Genomic DNA, 20622 nt, shown 5'->3' with positions numbered 1-20622 from the left:
TGGTTTTTAATATTCTTGAGGTTGTTTATCATCATTTCCTTGGACAGTTTGATTTGTAAAATCCACATAAAAATATGGACAGTGTCCTTTTTTCAAAATCTATTTAATCAGGTCATGGTTTGAAATGATTGAATTTTTGACAAGTTAGTGAATCGTAATCAGGAAACCAGTAGTTCCTTGGCTATTTATAGAAACAGTTATTCAGGGATTTGAAGTAACTCAGGGAATTTTGATTTTCTATTTTATAGCTGACATCTTTGTATAGCACAAATGACTGTTTTTAAGTCAGACTTTCTGTTCTTGGTTACTTTTGTTCATAACTTTGTCAGAGAGTTGTAGCTAGAGTTTTCCTGCCTTGCCCACAGTCAGGACAAATCTCTCTCACCCGCCAGTCCCACAGTCGCTCAGACCCGACCAAGTAAACACAGACTTATATTGGTTACAAACTGTATGGCCGTGGCAGGCTTCTTACTAACTGTTCTTACAGCTTAAATTAATCCATTTCTATAAATCTATACCTTGTCACATGGCTCATGGCTTACCGGCATCTTCACATGCTGTTTTTCATCGTAGCGGCTGGCAGTGTCTCTCTGATTCAGCCTTCCACTTCCCAGCTTTATTCTCCTCCTTGTCCCGCCTATACTTCCTGCCTGGCCACTGGCCAATCAGTGATTTATTTATTGACCCATCAGAGCAACACATTTGCCATACAGAACATCCCACAGCAGAAAGTGTTTCTAAAATAGAACTATTTGCGTATTGGCTTGACTTGGCTATGTGTGGTGACCAAGTTCACAGGTGAGCTTGAGACAGCTTGAAATTAAAATAAGAACGTCACTGAAAGTTCTGTGTTTCATTGACTTTCAATCTGAAATGAGAAGACTGAAATTTTATCATGTAGCCACAGAAACTAGAGCAACTAGGGCTTTAATTCAAGGCCAGGCAGATTCTTGGTATGGCTTTTTCACACCCTCCCTGAAGACTTCTCAGGATACAAGGGCTTACCCTCCTATACTCTCTAAAACACAATCTGTTCATTATACTTCATTAATTATTAAATAACTCCAAATGTTGCAGTCATGCCCCCTAACTGCCTAAGACAGACATCTGTGCAGCTTTCCATTAAAGTTAATATAATAGTCAACCTTGAAAACATTTTGGAATCATAACAGAGTTACTTTTGTAGTGGGTGAGAGAAGGGGATTAATGTAGTATACTTATTTTTCAAATAGCTAACACATAATTTTAAAATTATTTCTTTGCTTATTTGATAGCAGTAAACATAGAGTTGACAGCAAATTGAGGAGTTTTAAAAAAAGGAAATCAGTAAGATTAAAATAACTATAAAATTTTTTATTTCATTTGATAAGAAATACATGTAAGCTCTAAAATATTAACTTTTCACGTTAGAAATTGAAAATTGGGCTGAAAAATCAAATAAGTGTCCTTTGGATATTAAATATTTTCATTTCCCTTCAGGCCTGATCAAAATAAGTTTTGAAAAAATCGGCATTAGACATTTTTATTAACATGAATTCCTTTCTATAATAATTTCAAACCTTCTGTCTCTTTTGTCCATTTGTTTGGTTTTTATTTTCTCTGTTATTTGTTTCTTTTCTCCCCCCCCCCCTATTTTAATTATTTTAAACTGGGACGCGTAGGTGGCGGTGGGGGAAATAGTGAGAGTGACCAATGGGGAACACCTCCCAGCAGATCTCATCAGTCTGTCCTCAAGGTCAGAACCGCAGAGTGGTACAGGGTGTGTGCATGTGGGTCCTCACCTTAAACCAAAGAGCAATGGCGCCCAAATGCGGTTCAGCTGGATCTCTGCCGTGAAAGTGTAGGCACGGACATTCCTAGATGAAGTGCATTAGAGATATTTTAAAGGCGCTTTATGAATACAGTGCTGGATGCTATTTGTCCCTCCACTGGGCAGACTGAACTCCTCTTAACCATAGGAGTCCAAGAGATTTTTTTTTTTTAACTTCCTATGCACTAGTCACGTGTTTGAACAACATGCCTCAACTTTAAGGCTGTAGTTACTAACTCTCCAGCATATTGTTTTGAAAGGTGTTAAGCTTTTCATGAAGCGATCATTGAAAACCGATTACACTTTAAGCATGTTTTCCTATTTGCGTATTTTTAAAATTTTCTACAAGTTCTGTGGAATTTCTGCAGTGACTGTGACTAAAATTTGGGCTTGTGTAGGGTTTAGAGAGGACCCCTGCACAAGGCTGGATGTCGTACATTTTTGTGCTGCATGCTTTGGGGATCAGTCTCTCTTCCGCCTGTAACTTGTGAGCCAGTGCAGATTGCTGTGGTCCGTGTCCGCTGTCTGTCCTGTGGTGTGCATCTTGTTTCATTGTTTCACTTACTAATCCAAAAGCTTGCTTTGCCTCAGACTGTAGTTTGTGTCTTGGATGTTATCGTAACTTGCTGACGTATGTATGAACGAGCTAGCATGAGTCCCCGACTCTTCTGCTTCTTCACGGCCCTGTTAGAGCTACTGCAGTCATAACGGTCTCAAATCAGCATGGAGAGTGCTCCAAATTGGGGTGTATTTGTTGGCCTCCCGTTAAGTAGAAGTCAGCCATTTAAACTTCCTAGTTTCTTAGTCATTTAAAGTTCTACACACGCTGTTGCGTATGGACATTCTAATTATTAGAATTAGAATGTTTACTCTCATTTTCATATGAGACTGGCTTTGGATAAGTATATTTGTTAGTAACATTTGAATATGTTTTACTGCCTAGAAAAAGAATTAATGGTCTCATTCAGTATATTGTCACCATTTTGTTGTTGTTGTTAGCAGAGAAATGTGTTTTATGGTTTTAGAAACCATTTATGTTTCAAATGAATATGGGGAAGTTAGAAAGTTGGACAGTTGCCAGAGTGAGAATAACTATCATGACCATGAGTTAAAAATATTTTTTTGGAATAATTGAGAGTGAAAATATAAGTATGAAGAGATTTCTCAGCTTGGGAAATAGCAGCCTATATGAAAGAAAGCTCACAGGGAAAAACTGGAGAATATGCAAAGTTACTTCAAAATGAATCCATAAAATCTGATTGATGTTTATGTCTTTAAGTCACTTTTCTTAACTTCAGGGTGACAAAATTAAGCTAAATGCCCATTTCTAGCACTTAGGGAAGTTGGTTTTACACATGTACAAATTGGAAGTTGATTAAAAAATTCCAATATTTGTGACTTATAAGTTTCTTTTATATTAATAGTTATTTATCAGATAGCAAGCTAGGCTTATTATGGAGCCAAGTGTTAATGAGATTGGTTTAACTTAAGAATACTCTTTGGGTTATGTTCAGAATGTCTTTCTGTAGAGTTGAGGATTAAATTTACAATCTGTAGCCGCCAAACAAAAAGTATGAGTCTGTATGTAAGTGGAGAACACGATCCCCAGGTCACCACATCCAGAATTCACTTACAACACTCAGATGTGGCAGCTTCGGGACGTGGAGCATTACAGCTGGGTGGACTGACTTCAGCTTTAGTATCTTTTTGCTTCAAACGTCTCAGTCAGGCTGGATTGACAGACCAGTCTATAAAGTGCCTGCTTGTAAGCAATGAGGACCTGAGTTCAATCCCTGAGAGAGAACCTGCATGAAAAAGCCCAGGTGTGACGGTACACTTGTAAGCCCACTGCCAAGGAGATAGACACAGGCAGATCCCTTGAGCTCTCTGACCAGTTAACCCTGGTCTGCTCAGCAAGTTTGAGGCCAGTGAGAGACCCTGTCTCAAAAATGCATGGACAAATTTCTTAATTAAAAAAATAGAAAAGAAAAAATGCATGGACAGCACCTGAGGACTGGTAGCTGAGCTTGTCCTCTGACCTCCACACATGTACATACGTGCTCTCCCACACATATTATGTACCTGGCCACACATGAACATGCACACAGAGACACGCACGCACGCACACGCACACACACCCCTCTCAAACAAGTTTTTTCTCAATAGGCCAAAACATATAAAGTATAATGTCCCTTTCATTGTAGAATACATCCTTTAAAAGTAGCTTTAAGTTTTTAATAAGTATGTGGTCTGTGTGATCTTGTCATCACAGCTAAAAGATTAAAGTAGTAAGTACAAGCTCGTTGAAGGAACAATCTGGAAGTTTTTAATCAACCATTTTGCATAACCAATTTACATGTGGGCCGTGAGCATGAAGCCTGACTGGACATTCTGAGCTGGAGATAAATCTAGACACAACCCTGCTTTACACTTCAGAAACAGTCTGTGTTGTGTCTATATGGATAAGCCGTTTAAAAACAGTGTGGCTCCTCATTACGTTATCTTGAAGACCATCCCTGAGTGTTGTCAGGAAATGGCTTTTTGGGTTCTCCTGGCTGAAAGGCTGATCCATGAGTGTCGTGCATGATGAGTAGCTCTGCCTCAACACCGTCTTGCTGTTAGAATGAAAATCATCAAGGAGCCAGGTGACGATAGCGTTGTCTAGAACTGTTGGCTTTAGTGAGTGTGAGTTCTTAAATCAGTGGCAGTTGGTACCTTCCTTCCCTTCCCCCACTAAAGCTTCGTGTTTTCCAATTACGACTCACAGTGAGCCCCAGGCCATGTGCTACATCGAGACATCCAACTTAGATGGTGAGACCAACCTGAAAATCAGACAAGTAAGTTCTGCTGTCGGCTCATAGTCACTGCTTTATCATATGTGTTTAAGACCCTCTAGCTGTCTAAAAGTGATTTTGTCTAATTACAACTATTTTCAATTTGAACCATTGTGAAAAATGTCTCATAAACTGGTAGAAGTGTTGTGGGAGCCAGATTTACTGTACTGGTTAAATATGACCAATCATGAAATATTATTTATAATACGTTAACCATTTTGTATAATAGCCAATGCTTGAATGATAATAATAGTGGCAGTTCTCAATGCTTGTGTGTGTGTGTGTGTGTGTGTGTGTGTGTGTGTGTGTGTGTGAGAGAGAGAGAGAGAGAGAGAGAGAGAGAGAGAGAGAGAGAGAGAGAGAGAGAGAGAATGAGAATGAGAATATATACAGGTGTGCCCTGATTGGCCTCCACTCACTATAGAGGCCAGGCTGGCCTCAAACTCACTGAGATCCACCTGCCTCTGTAAGTGCTGGGATCAAAGGTAAGTGCCACTATACAGTGTTCTAAGTCCTTTGACATATTAACTTGTTTTTCTTAGTCCCAGTTAGTATTAGGTTTGCCATACTGAAAAGCCCAATTTTTCATTGCGCTTCAGAAACATATTTATCTTGGAGATTTGAATGACTTTATATTTCTATATTTGCTCTTCATGCTGTGAAACATTGCACCAAACAACTGTAAAATTTTGTTTTTAAAGTTTTAAGGGGGGGAGGGATTAAAATATATACCACTGGCTCCTTGCTGAGTGATAACAATGTCAGTGGGGTGTGTGGACTGTAGTAGAACTGGATGTCGTGAGGGAACCAAACTCAGATGTCTAAGAAGATGGACGGCCTCAGTGCCTGTCTCTTCCAGCTGAGTGAAGAACGGCTTGGAGGTTCTCCCTCTCAAGGAGGGGCAGAGTAAGGGGCGGAGAAAAAAGGAAGGGCAGACAAAAGTGCTCTCCTTGAATGCAGACTGTGCTGGTGTTTCATCCCCTTCATTAGACTCGGGGTTCAGAGACTGGACAGCAGCAAATAGTGATCTTGACTTTTAGAAGTAAGTGGCGCACTGGGTACTTTAGAACTTTCATAAAAGTTATATTATTCTGTACTATGAGTCCATGGTCACATTGATAGGGAAGGTACCCCTACCTTATAGTTTGACGGCATTGTGTAAAGGAAGAGAATTATTTGCAAAATAGTGAGCTCCCTTGTCTGTAGGACCTTGCAGGGTGCCCCGCCCTCACAATACTTACTTAAAATACTCTCTGTTTATTTGGAATATTCCAACAGGGCTTACCAGCGACATCGGATATCAAAGACATTGACAGTCTAATGAGAATTTCTGGCAGAATCGAGTGTGAAAGTCCAAACCGACATCTCTACGATTTTGTTGGGAACATAAGGCTTGATGGACATAGGTAGGTAACCTCACCTTCACCGTGTCTTCCTGTACTCCGTGTGATTTTCCTCGGCTCTAAGTGTGAATACTCACTGGCAGCCTTTGCTTTAAGCATGTCTGTTTTCCAACTCATCTCCTTCTAAGGAGGCTGAATTCTGACTCTACTTATGTAATGCAACCAAAGGCACTCCCATGTTCCTGCCAACCCGGCAGTTAGATGTTTTCAGTGATATTCTAGGATTCTGGAATATTCTTTGGGGGTTAAATAACCTGTGGCTGTGTGTGTGTGTTTTTTTGTGTGTTTGTTTGTTTGTTTTTTCACTGAGATTCTTGCCATGAACTTTCCTTTCCAATGCCCATGACCATGGTCCTATGATCTCTGGACGCCTCGAGGAGTTCAGACTGTACCGAAACAGCCAGTTATTTTTTAATTTCTTCTGTATAACTCTCTGGTGTAACTCTATATGCGTTTTTTCTAGGCCATGCTATTACCTGTAGTCACTGTTATTTGTTACCTGATTCTCATCTTTCCTAACACTTCCTTATCACTTGTCTGAGTCATTCAACTAAAATTTAGTACATACCCAACAGCCTAGACCATTTACAAATATCACATAGTCACAATGAGCAAATCAGATATCCTTGCCTTTGTGTTTTCATTCATTCATTCACTCTAACAAAAATACCTTCAATTCAAAAATCTATGAGAAATCCACTGCTCATGGATCTGGAAGAACAAGGCACCAAATTTGGTGTCTAGTAAGGAAGTGTTGCACCCTGTGTCCTGGCGTGGTAGAGGCCTTTGGGCATCCTTTGTAAGGTTTCAGTCCCAGTCACAAGAGCAGAATTCGTGTGTGTGTGTGTGTGTGTGTGTGTGTGTGTGTGTGTGTGTGCTGCATATGTGTATAAAAAGTGTGTATATAGAGACCATGGGTCAACCTCAGGTATTATTCCTCAGGAGCCAGCCACCTTGTCTTCTGATACAGGGTCTTGCACTGGTGTGAGCTCACCAAGTAGCTGGCTGGCTGGCTGGGGAGAAGCCTTGGGATGGCCCTGTTTCCCCATTGCTGTGCTGGAATTATAAGCACACACCAATACTTGGTGGTGGTTGTTGTTTTTTTTTTTAAATATGAGTTCTGAGAATCCAGCTAGGTCTTCATGGTTGTACAGTAGGCAACTTACTGACTAGGCCATCCCCCCAGCCCCATGAGTACAGAAATTTCAAGATTTAACCACCCCTTTCCCAGGAAACCAGCATCCTAAGTGCCACAATATTAAAGATAGGATTTCAATATGTGACGATTGGAGGGACCCTAACACATACCACAGAATCTCGTGAACTTACTTTCTTCTTACTTCATCTACTTTAAGTAGATGAAGGACAAACAGAAATAAAGGGATAACTAAGAAAATTTTATCCTTTATTAATTGTTTTAAAAGCAATGAAGCCTTTGGGAAATACAGCATAGGACTGTATTTCCTATGTGAGGTGAAGAAAACTCTTAGATAAGGAAATTTCTTTAGGAGGAAATCTCTCGGAGTGGTTGAAGTCAGCCTCCTTTAGGTGACATTTGAACATTGGTGATCAGGAGACTAGGATCTTAGTCACTTGAATATCTAGAAGTAGAAGATTCTGGACAGATTAAAAATAGTGCAAATCACTGTGATTGGAGGAAGAGAAATTGAGGTGAGAGCCAAAGGATAATAATGGACCAGATCATATAGGGCTTTGTAGGCCATTATAGGGTGTTCTGAGAACACTTGGGATCCATGAGTGAGTTATGAAAGGGAACCATCATCCCTTTAGTTTTGGACTTAAAAAGTTTATGGTGTCTATTCAGCACTGAATATTTGTCTGAACTTTATGAGTACTTCACATAGATATTTAAACTCATTGGGGCTGGAAAAATCATTGAAATTGAAAGAATATAGACGGAATAATTAAAAGACCTAAAGACTGTCTAGCATTAGAAGGCTGAGAAACGAGCAGGGACTAGAGGCCAAGTTCATGGAATAAAACCCAGGAAAGAGTAAAGAAACTTCCAGGAAGAGAAGGAGGGACAAAGTTGGGTCAGCTGTCACTCATGACCAACTGCAATGTAGCTGAACATTAACATTTGGGTTTATTGAGTGGAGATCACGGCCCTTAACTAGAACAGGCTGCGCCTGATGAGGTTGAGCCTGACATCATAGAGAAGAATTGACTATAGCAAGCATAGGCTTCTTTGTTTGTTTGCTTGTTTGTTTGTTTGTTTGTTTGTTTGTTTTGAGACAGGGTTTCTCTGTGTAGTTTTGGTGCCTGTCCTAGAACTCACTCTGTAGACCAGGCTGGCCTTGAACTCACAGAGATCCGCCTGCCTCTGCCTCCTGAGTGCTGGGATTAAAGGCATGCACCACCACCACCACCACCACCACCACCACCACCACCACCACCACCACCACCACCCGGCTAGCCTAGGCTTCTTTATCAAGTTGTATTGCAATGCAGGGCACAGAATTGAGGCAGAAGCAGGCCAGAAGGGTGGAGTGTTGTCTGTCCCACTTCTCTTTCCTGTCTTCATCTCCTCCCTTCCTGTCCTACCTCCTTTACACAATAAACCTTGTCTACCAGATGGGTGTGGTGGCCGGGTAAGCATCAGCTAGATGTACTGGTTCAACCAGCCAGGCGAATGTTGCCAATGTCCTCACTACTGGAATATGAATGATGAAAGAATTAAATAAGGAACTAAGTAAATGACATGTGACATATACCCTGAACTGACACCCTCATCTAATCCACCAAAACTTTCTTATGATCTTTGAGGTAATTGTTAATTCTAAAATTTTCCAAGTAATCTTTTCCTTGAACATATGGTTATAGACTAATGATAGATTTGGCCATTTGTACAAGTATCATTTCTTAAGTCTGACATTTTTAACTGGCCGGCTTCCACTCCTTACCAACTTTTCATTAAATTGGTGCCAAGCAAATCCATGCCATGAAGAAAACTTCATATGAGGGTGCCAAGATTTAAGGAACTGGAGTTTTAGAATATGCTTAATTTTGTCAGAAAGGTCGAAATGAATGAGTGAGGCGGGTACTCCAAGAGGAGCAGGCAGGGTGGGAGACAGTGGGAAGCCATAAAAGTGCCTCAGATGTGGTACTGAGCACAATCAGCTTGGTGAGGGATGGTGGATACGTACGTGCCCTAGGGCACAATCCAGCAACTTCTCAAGTACCTTGTGGAAAGTGCTTTAGCCTCAGAGCCCCACCCCCACCGTAATCCCGAAGAATACTCCAGATGCTGACATATATACAGGAGCTGTCTGTGGTTTCAATATAGTTTTGTGCCCTGGAGGGTTCCCATAGTGGAAACTCAGCGCCCCCCAGTGTAATACTGCAGCTTGACTCAAAAATAAACCTCTTTTTCATATAAAAGAACCAGTCCTCAGGCATTTTATAAGCTGTCACAAAAAAAAAAAAAAAAAAAACCAGTCCAAGCTTCATTCCCATCCCAGCGGGCCCTAAGGACTGCTGTTGCATGTAAATGATGATGGGAGGAGTTGAAATACACTGTTTCCTGAGAACTCCTGCAGGGGCCGTTCTAACCCATACATCTGGGTTGATTTCACTGAGCCAGAATATAGTTCCTGAAAGAAGGTCCAGTGCCCAAACTGTCTCTAGCCTTAGAAGCCCAGTGAACCACCTCCACCCACCAGAGATGGAGGTTCCCAAGCTCAATGGCCTTTACCGATTGACAAATCCTGTATTCTTTATAGACTCCCATTGAAAATACTTTCCTTCTTTTCCTAGACGTTTTAAGTATATTTTTCTTTATATTGAACTTTTTTTTTTTACATTACTTTCTTGTTAAATGAAAACCTTGGTTATTAGGAATCTTTGAGCCATTCATTCAATTTTGGATCTTCCATTTCCATCAACTGACTCAATGCACATCTGTGATAGCACCTAACTCCGTACCACAAAGGGTAGCCTTAGAGGATACACACAGCAGACCCAACCTGGGCCTTATTCATGAAACTGTGGTTTAAATTCTAGGAAGCAAATAGCTTCAAAATGATTGCTATTTATGGGGAATGTGTTTGCAATTCTTGGAAAACTGACACTCTAATCCTGTAAAACGAATACTGTAAGGCCTTAGGTCTAGGCCCGTATTTCAGAAAGGGTATGGTAGTACCAGGAGATGGAGTGAGCTGTGGGTTTATTTTACCTTGTGGAGTTTTTGAGCCCTGGTTGTGTACAAAGTTGTTTGTAATTTAAATTGTGTTTGTGTGTGTTTATTGACAAAGCAAGCGCTGGGGTGTCTTATCAGGGCACTAATCACATCAGAGGGCTTCACCCTCATGAGCTCACCTAAAACTAACAGCCTGGCAAAGGTGTGACTACAAACGTCATCACGATTGGGGGTTGGAGCGTCAGCTTTGGAATATTTGAGGGATACTTGCATTCCCCAGGGAGAGTAAAGCTTTAGGAAATGGTCTGTATGGTCTTCAGGACAAAACCAACTTCTTCCAAAGTTATATTTGAAAATTATCATTGTTGGTAGGGAAAAAACATACTTCCTTTCCAAAAATAAAGTTTTAATAGTGGAGACTTTGATAACTGTGTAATGACTGTGCATTTCTTGAGCGTTTTGGACAATGTTATTTCTAATGCCAACGTACTCTGTCGCAGCACTGTTCCCCTGGGAGCAGACCAGATTCTTCTTCGAGGTGCTCAGTTAAGAAATACTCAGTGGGTTCATGGGATAGTTGTCTACACCGGACATGACACCAAGCTGATGCAGGTGGGACTTTTATCTCTGAGACCTTCTGAGACTAAGTCTTGTGGATGCATGATTCATCTCTCTTGGTGCTCTTGTCCCAAGCAGAGCAGACATTCCTTAGCCTCACACCACACACCCATATTGGGAACAAGGTGAACGAGACCTTGAAATTCCTTCCCCCAAGGTCCCCTGATGCATGAACTCCCAATGAATGGTGGTGTGTGTTGATCTTCGACACTTTCAAACAACTAGTGGGCACTTCAAGTTGCCTGTGTAGCAAGCGTCTGCATTAAAATATTTATATCATGATTTTATTATAATGCAATGATCAAAGTTTAAACTTGGAGTTTCTTCATAAGATTTGAAGAGAGGTATAAACTAAATGGCCATTTTTTTTCATGGCATTGCTATACAAAGCTGTTTTTGCCATCTACTTTCCTCCTGATGTTTATATACATCCATAGGAGCTTCAGCTGTCTGTACTCAGTAGTGCAACAAGTATAGAAAACTCACGTTGAAATGCTAATTGGAGTTCTGCTATAAGGACCAGTGTTCTGTGCATCATACAGGCATGAAGATGCCGTCATTACAAGTGATGGTTGGTAGTGCGCCTACCCTGGCCGTTGCTATAAATTCTGTCATTCTTCATTCATATTGGTTATGAGGGATTTCCTTTTCTGTCCTGAGGATGCTTGGTTAGCACAGATCTGGCATCACTACTGAATCATCACAGAGAGCAGAGAAACTTGCCTTGTTCTCTGCTGCGTAGGCCAGGCTTGCTTCACGGTCCTCCAGCCTCTGCTTCCTAAGCCAGCCAGCCTGCGTGCGCCACACCCAGTTCTCTGTTACTGATTATAGATGGTACAACTTGGATTACTGCTGTGTCCAGTAAAACAGTTGCTGAGTGGCACCAGAGAGCCTGTAGATGTTGAGGTGTTTAGATGTGGCAGGGCCATGGACCTTTTTTCTCTGCCTCTTTTCTAAGCAAAGGCATGAAGCAGATGCTGTGAAAAGACCTTATTTGCTTAAGCAGCCAAGGGCATCTTAACCTGCCTGATACAATCTGCAAAATGAATGTTACCCCCCACCCCCCATTATTTCATACCCTAGAAGAAGGTATACGTGGTGTAGTGGTCTTAAGAAAAAGAGGTGGCAGCTGTGGGCACCTTATTATACTTGTCATGTGTTTGGAACATGTTTTCAACTCAAGTCCACGTACTAGCTGTGACTTTGTCGCCCTCCTCGAATACTAGGAAAGCAGTGCTCAATTGTGCATTTTTACCATTTATTTTGCATTGTTTTGCAGAACTCCACAAGCCCGCCACTTAAACTCTCCAATGTGGAACGGATTACAAATGTACAAATTCTGATTTTATTTTGCATCTTAATTGCCATGTCTCTCATCTGCTCTGTGGGCTCAGCCATTTGGAATCGAAGGCATTCTGGGAAAGACTGGTACCTCCATCTCCACTGTGAGCAGTGAAATGCGGGCTTGCTTGTTTTCCCCCTTTGAGTTAGATATGCATTGCTTTACCATCAATCTTAATTTAGTTTGAGGAATGCCTCATTGTTTCAGAAAAGAAAACTTTGTGGCTAAGATAACTGGAGGTCTTATCTTCATTTTTCAATAGATTTCCAGGAAAAGTGTGTAAAATTTAGGTTCTCAAAACTTTAATGTACTTAAAAAACATACCTCCATTCCTTAGTGGTATAAAGTGCTCTATAAATAAAACCATTAACATGATACACAAAATAAAAACTGCCCTCTAAAATATACTAAATGTGGCAGTTAAACTCATTAAAGGAGATTATGTGTGGAGGAAATTATGAGTATTGAATATATTATGAAAACGTAATTTGCATGCTTTAAAAATGTTCGAACTGAATGTACTTTCTTTCCTTTCTTTCTTTTTTAGTGTGCTTTCCTTTGAACTCAGTAACAAAGTTTTATGTAAATGCTCATCTTGTTCCAGGGAGAGCAGTTTTAATGCTTCCGTCTGGAACATGTATTCTCTTGCTGTTCTGGTATTAATGTATCCCCTCTGGGTATTTCTAGGAAGTGAGCTTGCATTTCCTTGTGATAAATACTTAGTAAATACTTAATTTCCCCAAAGTGTGGAAACAAATTCCAGAACAATCTTACAGGAAAAACAAAAGCAAAAAGCAGATTTTAAAGCTGTTTTCATTACACTTATCTAATTTTTTATTACATTTAGTCAGTTTTGCAACTATTCCAAGTTATTTTATAATTGTTGATTTATTATTTCAGCATAAAAAATGTTATTACTGTAATCAATTTGTTTGTATATATTCCTTACAATATATTAGTCTTCCCTGTCTTATTTTCCTTATTGTGGAGGAAGAAGTTAATTTACTTAGGAGACCAATATACCTATGGATGAATAATGTCCCTGTAGCTAAAGATACAGCTAAGGGTTGTGCTTACCAACCATGTCCAAGGCCTCCTGGAGACTAGTGCTGGAAAGAGAAGAAGTATTCTTACAACTTGGATTGTTCTAGTTGCGATTGTGTTTGCTTTGAAACCAATGCTTTCAAGAATTCACATAGAAGTGTTTCCGCCCAATTGAAAATTTGTATTTACAAACCTTCAACCCTCCTACTATCTCTGAACTTCCTTATTGGAGCACAATTTGCAATACCAATAGCTAAAGCACTTTTCTTTCACACACACACACACACACACACACACATACCTCCCTAGAATGGAATAGGGTTTCTCTGTGTAGCCCTAAATGTCCTGGAACTCATTCTGTAGACCAGGCTGTCCCTGAACTCACCAGGCTGGCCTCTGCCTCTGCTGAGATTAAAGACACCATGCTGAGTTTTTTTCACTCTTTAATAGCATCATGGAGATCTTGATAGGATTAACATGCTGAATACAAATACAGCTGTCACTCTGTATCTTTGGAACTTGATTCTAGGACATGAGGAAAGGACCATAACCTGACAGATGTCCAAGCCCTTTATTTAAATGACCCAGTATGTGCACTACGTTTATTCTGTCATATAGTGTAAGTCATATCCAGATTACTTAATATACATGATGCGAAGTATATGTGGAAGTAGTTATTACACTGTATTATTTAAGGAATAGTAAGTCTGCACATATTAAGTTCAGACAGAATTTTTTCAGTCTAGACCTGGTTGAATCCCTGATGTGGGACCCTAGAGAGAGGGATGACAGAACTTTGATTCTGCACTGAAAGAGATGGTTGAGAATCAAGATGTTATTAGCAAAGTCTTCCTCGGCTTGTCTAGATTTGTTGTATAATAAAGGAAATTCTTAGGGTGCTCAGGTTTTCTCACTGCAGATATAAAGCTCTAAATGATGTTCTTCCTCCTCCCCAACAGATGGTGGCGCTAGTAATTTTGGACTGAACTTCTTGACTTTCATTATCCTTTTCAACAACCTCATTCCCATCAGCTTGTTGGTTACATTAGAAGTGGTAAAATTTACCCAGGCATACTTCATCAATTGGGTAAATATGGATTTGTATTACGTGTCATCTTCCTAAATATGTATTTTGTCTTTTTAAAAATTTAGTCTGATAGGGTCTTTTGATCTATGGAGGTTAAAAAAATTTAAGTATTAATTATGTGTTGTTTTTGTTGACTATATGATGGCATTTTTTTAAGCCTCATATAATTTTAGCATGGTCTGCTCAGAATCAGGCAAATGGATAACACCAGACATCCTGTGGAAAACTGGTATCTGGTTCAGGAAACCTGTTTGGGGACACACAGTGTCTATAGAGGAAGGAGACTTTGCATTTGGAATTGAAATATCTGTCTTGTCATAATTTACCACATAAGCAACTTTGTCTAGTCACTTGGCCTCCTAGAACTTCATTTCTGGACACTAACAGAAGGATGACAAGTTGTTTTTACTTGAACTTAATAGTATTTGTGCAGCTCAAGAACCTATTTATAGGCAAGGAGTTTTATAAGCAATCAAACACGTAACTGTGCGACTGTCAACATGATTGAGGAATCTGTTCATCCATCTAGATCATTTTTGACACTGTAAATGACTTCGGTGTGCATGGTTTTTCCTTTTGGATTATTATATTGATGTTTTTAATATTGGAGAGATGTATTAAACATCTGTTTTCTATTTTTCATCAAATATTTTTTTCAGTTTTATCTTAGTTAAAATTAATGAATTTGTGTAAATTATATCTTCAGGTATAATTTGCCAAAAAGTTGAATTTTTTGAGAAATTTTGATTTTGCTTTTTTATGTTCCAAACTTATCTTAAAGCTTTTGATATGAACAATATTGGGAGTCTAAGAATATAACCAAGGGTACATTTGCAGCTGTTCCTTGTCTTCTTGTGGTGAGTGATCTTGCTAAAATGTCAGCCTCTTTTCTTGTGTTTGATAAAAGATCAGTGTAATTAGGGATTTGAAATGAGCAGCGGGCATATTCACTTCACACAGGGAATATGTGCTGAAGAATTGAGCCTTATATACAGAGAAATTGAAGTTAATGAAGGGCTCTCACTCACATAAATAATAGGGTAAATGCACCATGAAGATCAAATGGCTACTTGAGTCCTTATTTTTTATGTGAATTTTCACAAAGTAGAATTAGCTTCAATAATCACATAATAGTAATGTTGAATGAGCCTGACAGGCTGTTGCTTTCTAACCACCCTCTTAACCAGCAGAGACTTTGGGACAGTCCCGATAAGCCAGTTTCCTCCTTGTGTGGAAATGAGATCAGTAACTGTCCCCTGGATTTTGGTTCTGGCTACTTGTCCTGTTATACAGTATGGATTTCTGAATGATAGCTTTGAAGACGTTTAATGTCAGCTGTCCTATCACACCTGCTCTTCTGTCGTGCCTGTCTCTCCTGACTCAGGCATCCTCCTCTCTTCTAGGGGGTCCTCATTTCATATGGTTTCCAGATTGATCTGTGTGTGAGCCCTCTCCTCTGCTCTCTCAACCCGACTCACTTGGCAAATGTCTGTCTTCCAACATGACATGTAAACTCAAAGCCTAATCCAGAAACAGAGACAGGAGAGATGTAAAAGCCAACAAACACAGCCCTAACTTGTTAATACAGTATTCTACTGTAAAAACTATTAGGTAATAGGGTTGGATAATGGGATCAGACCTCATGGTCACTGGGTACAAGGCAAGTTTGAAGAAATAGAAAATTATACCTTTTTTGGCTGACTGTCAAGTATCTGTAATAAAAGAAACTTAGCCTGACAAGTTCAACCAGATGTGGTCTCTTAAATAACTTTGCTTGAAGAGCTAACTATACGAAAACAGTGGCTGCCTTTCTAGCAAACATCACTAAACAGTTACCTCACATCACTCAAGGGTGAGCTTCATGTGGACTGCCCACCTTAACCCCGACAGGAGGTTAAGTTTATTGAGAATGAAGAATGGAAGGAAACAGACTATCTGATTCCACAGACAAGCTCTCACTACATACTCTCCTGTTCTAATGAAAGACACTCATTCCCCGCTGAGCACTTTTCAGGACAGCCACAGAGAATCATGTAGAGAGAGCAAAGAACTAGCGTGGTTACACGGAGCTCAGCAGGTCAAATGGTGACTTTTGAAACATGAAAAAAAAAACAAAACAGAGTGATTTCTTTTGCTGACCCAGTGCCCCAGTACCTTGCATTCAAGGATCTCACTTACTTCTTTGTAGGATCTTGACATGCACTACGAGCCCACAGATACTGCCGCAATGGCTCGGACATCTAATCTGAATGAGGAGCTTGGCCAGGTAAGCTCTTCCACAGTTGGATCAGAAGTGAGATTTGGTATCATTTCTGCCTTATGTGGTGACCTCAGGTGAAGTAGCATCTCCTCGTTTTCCATTGTTTGAATAATCCACATAAACGCACTGGTTAGCGCCTGACATACAGTGTTCATATTTAGTAGTGGAGTTTTCAAACACTAATGCAGATTTTTTCCTGTCAAGGTGAGATGCTGTGTAAGCCTAGGTGTGTTTCTTAGCAGGTAGTCTGTTTAGCTATAAAATATTGGCTGTTTTTGAGTTATAGGAATAGTAATAGAATTGTTCACGACTTTCATCCAGAAGGAAGGAAAAGTTCCAGTTGTATAAGTCTAATCAAATAGGGATTTGGAATAGATTTATAACTCATACTTCATTAATATATGCAACCTTGCATCACTTACCAGGGATTGTTTATGAACAGTGCATTGTCAGGTGATGTCATCATTATGTAAACATCATAAAATGCACTTCCACGTGCTAACAGCCATGACCTCACTAGGCAAGCAATATAGTCTTGTGGTATCCACATCATATGTGTATCCTCATTCATGAAAACATCCTTAGGTGACATGTGACTACATATGTATATTTGTAGTGCTAGCTGAAAAGGGATTTTTGTTTTTTCCTCCTCCACTTCCCAACGCATACTATTCAAATTACATCTAGAACGGATTATACTCTTCCCTACCAATTTAGATGGTGTCTTAAGTTAACTGCACAAGCTATTGCCACCCTAGGATTTCTTGTTATATTGAGGAATACCGGTTAGGTCTTAGTACTGTGTATGTTTGAAAACGGCAGTGAAACTTTCCGTGGAAATTTAGACTGTCCTGAAGCAGACTTCTCTCTAGTTTTTCTAATACACATTAATTCCCATATATAAAATAATTTCTCACTAAAATTCTGAAAGAGCTGAATTGCTCCTTAAACAATGTACTAAACGCAATTCTAGCAGTCATTATACCCCACGGTAGAACAAAGTTGGCTTTTAAAGAAATTGTAATTTAAGTACATTTTCTTCCCTCTATAAAAAAAAAAATTCCTGAGCAGGATGGCTATAGCTCATAGGTGGGCACTTGCCTGATAAGCATAAGGCACCAAGATAGGCATTTAAAAACCCTGAAATAGTAATTAGGATTTTCAACTGGTTTGTAGGTTAAATACATATTTTCTGACAAAACTGGGACCCTGACATGCAATGTGATGCAGTTCAAGAAGTGCACCATCGCGGGCGTGGCTTATGGGTGAGTGTTTTCCCTTTACTTGGGGTGTGAAATACACGTTCAATTGATGCCATCAGTTTGGAATATTTGGACATTTTTGTGCAAGGAGGGCTCAAGTTTTGTTTTGTTTTTTAAATCTAGAAAACCATTCTTTTTACTTTGGGGTGGATGAATTGTGTATTTTACAGTTGGTCTTGCTTTCCTTGGGGGATGCTATGAGGTGGAGAATGACTGGCAGGTCTCTCAGTGTTTAGGACTGTGTAAGGTCTCCATCTGTGCCTAGGGATAAGGGCAAACCACTTCCCTTTGCTCTGGCCCGCAGTCAGGGTGCAGTGTAGATGTGGGGAGAAGCTGCAGTGAGGCCTTGGTCTGTGTTTAGGTTCAGTCATCCTGCATTGCTGACAGTTGCTCTCCTTTTGCCTTTTATCATGTCTCCTCTTTGCAGTCACAGAACAATCTAAACTTCTGGTGATGGGAGGGAGGTGAGGGCATGCACATCTTCACTCTGGAGAACCTAAGTGATAACGGCCTTCAGATTGGGTGTGGCCTCTATTTAATTTATTCCTTACTATATGTATGCTTACCTAAGCCATTCAGAGACACCCTCCTTCTCGTTGAGTGGCACTAGCCTTATCAGCAAATTTCATAACTATCCTTACCTCAATGAGGCAAGGAAATGATGATGTCTTAACCACACCTCCTTACTTGGGGCGTTTCTGGCTTACACCCACTGTTTTCATTCATACTTTATCTTGAAGCAGCAAGTCAGTGGAAAAGCAGTGCTTAGTCTTGAAAATATTTTAAACTAAATTTATTATTATTCCTATGTGCCGTGTCTGCAAACAGGAGCAGAGACTGATATGCTTGTTCTTGAGGGCAGGAGAGAGTCTGATTCAAAATGACTTTAACCTATGGATACAGTGATTGGATGACTTTTCTACACTGTAGAGATAGGCTTTTGATTTGAGAAGAATACTGATGTTCCAGTGTGCATTTTTTCCCCCTCTTTATCTGAAGCCTGATAGTTCTCAGACAAAAGAGCTCTCCTCCATTCTCCCCAGAATTGTTCCTGGAGCAGGAGAATAATGGTCATGTTCTTTGACATCAAATGCTTACACATTCTACACATGGTTAGGCCAGAGATGGAAGGGCTATTCTTTGTGGATTTTTCTTATGCTCAGAACAGGGTCTTAATCACCCCTGGCCATATGCACAGAAGCAGTGCTCTTCCCTTGCCTGTCGATAACTTCATAATGCACAAGTGTGGGAGGAGAGGGTGGGTTTGAGCAAAATGCCAGTTCTGTCAATTAGATGGTCAATGAAATGAATGTCCCTGTGAGAACATTTCTTAAGAATGAGGTGAAGCGATAAGGTATGAATTCTAGAGCCATGTCTTAGATTCGCTCCTGTGACCTTCGACAATTACCTTTCAGATATTCTTAACTCTGCAAAATGTAATAAAACTTAATAAAATAAACCTCTAAGGTCCCTTTCAAGATAGGAAGTTCTAACATGGTTAGTAATACGAAGTCCCTTTGTTTGCAGAGATCAGCCATATAATGGAAGTGGGTCTTGTGTAGGTGTGGCTTCATGTCTTCAAGAACACTGAAAGCCATGCTTCAGCTAGTTGAGCTACTTCCAATCATCACCTAGGGTTTGTACATTTGTGTTAGTACCCATAGCCCTTTTGTATATATATCAATTCATATATTAATCCCTTGAGAATTTCGTACAGTGTATTTTGATCATATGCACTCCCGCCCTGACTCCTCCCAGATCCACTCCTCTCCCTTTTTAAATGAAGTTCCACTCTCTCTTATCCTAATGGGTTCCTGGAGTGTCAGCATTGCAGAGGCTTGTTGATACACAAAGGATTTGGAGAAACCGACTCTTACCACATGTCTATATTGGGGTGGGTGTAGCCTTGTGACCTGATTCCACAGCTGACACACGGAGGAGAGTCCGTCACAGTCAGCCGCCTTACTATGGGCTTTGCTCTGAGCATTCGTGGCTTACAGCAACCTGCACAGGTTCCATTCACACCGTAACCGTGTTAAATCCAAGGAGTTAGTGCAGAAGACATCCTGGTCTTCATCCCCACTGGACCCTTGGGCAATGACGAAACAAGAGAAAGTCGCACACTTTAAATGCCAACAAATAAGTTGACTGCGAATCCTTCAGACTCTCAGTGAAGCCCTGTGCTCTCTCCTTCTGTCAGCTAGAGGGTAAGGGCGGTCAAGTCTGACAGCAGTGTAGTTTCTAGCTCCTTCTCTGGATCCAGCAATGGTGTAGGAATAAAATACTTACCAACAACATTTCAGGCTCTAACTTTCATAAAGGTTCTCTCATTTCACTTAAGCTTTGCCTCAAACTTGGTCTGTTTGAACTTCATGACAGACAGTGAAGTTCAAATTTTGTACACAGCTGCCAGCCGTGACTATTTCCCAGAAACCAGCTTTGTAGTAAGGATGCCTCTGCTGATACTCACTGGGTTTTTCCCTTAGATCATCGTATGGGAACAGTTGTCGTTAACATAAATAAACTCATGTCATTTATAAATTGAACTTGCTACAAACTAGAAGTTCTGCTGTGAGACACTTAGGAAAGTGTTCGGTTGTAGCAGGTCACACTCTGGGGATGCCTGTGTCATCACAGCCAGCGAGGTATCCGCAGTAGTGAGGACTTCTGTGTTCAGTGGCTGGAGTCCTCGTGCTGTGAAGATTGAAGAGTTTTCCTTATCTCCTGTACCTGCCCGTAATTTCGTCAACACCATCTCTGGGGCTAAAAAAACACATGTTAAGCAACCTGAAATAATTCTTTT

The 20622-nt window shown here is 40.3% G+C and overlaps 1 protein-coding gene across 1 annotated transcript in view; it reads left to right on the top strand.

Moving 5' to 3' along the window:
• Atp8a1 (ATPase phospholipid transporting 8A1) overlaps positions 1–20622 on the top strand; it is a 196666-nt gene that overhangs the window by 35469 nt on the left and 140575 nt on the right. Inside the window, exons 8-14 of the mRNA XM_059274745.1 lie at positions 4578–4647; positions 5923–6050; positions 10707–10818; positions 12104–12269; positions 14170–14297; positions 16486–16563; positions 17734–17822. Coding sequence (XP_059130728.1) covers positions 4578–4647; positions 5923–6050; positions 10707–10818; positions 12104–12269; positions 14170–14297; positions 16486–16563; positions 17734–17822 — 771 coding nt within the window. The remainder of the gene's footprint in view (positions 1–4577; positions 4648–5922; positions 6051–10706; positions 10819–12103; positions 12270–14169; positions 14298–16485; positions 16564–17733; positions 17823–20622) is intronic.

The sequence above is a fragment of the Peromyscus eremicus genome, chromosome 10 (genome assembly GCF_949786415.1).
Source record: "Peromyscus eremicus chromosome 10, PerEre_H2_v1, whole genome shotgun sequence".
Lineage (NCBI taxonomy): Eukaryota > Metazoa > Chordata > Mammalia > Rodentia > Cricetidae > Peromyscus > Peromyscus eremicus.
Note: the sequence above shows the minus strand (reverse complement) of the source record. Positions and strands in the feature narration are given on the sequence as shown.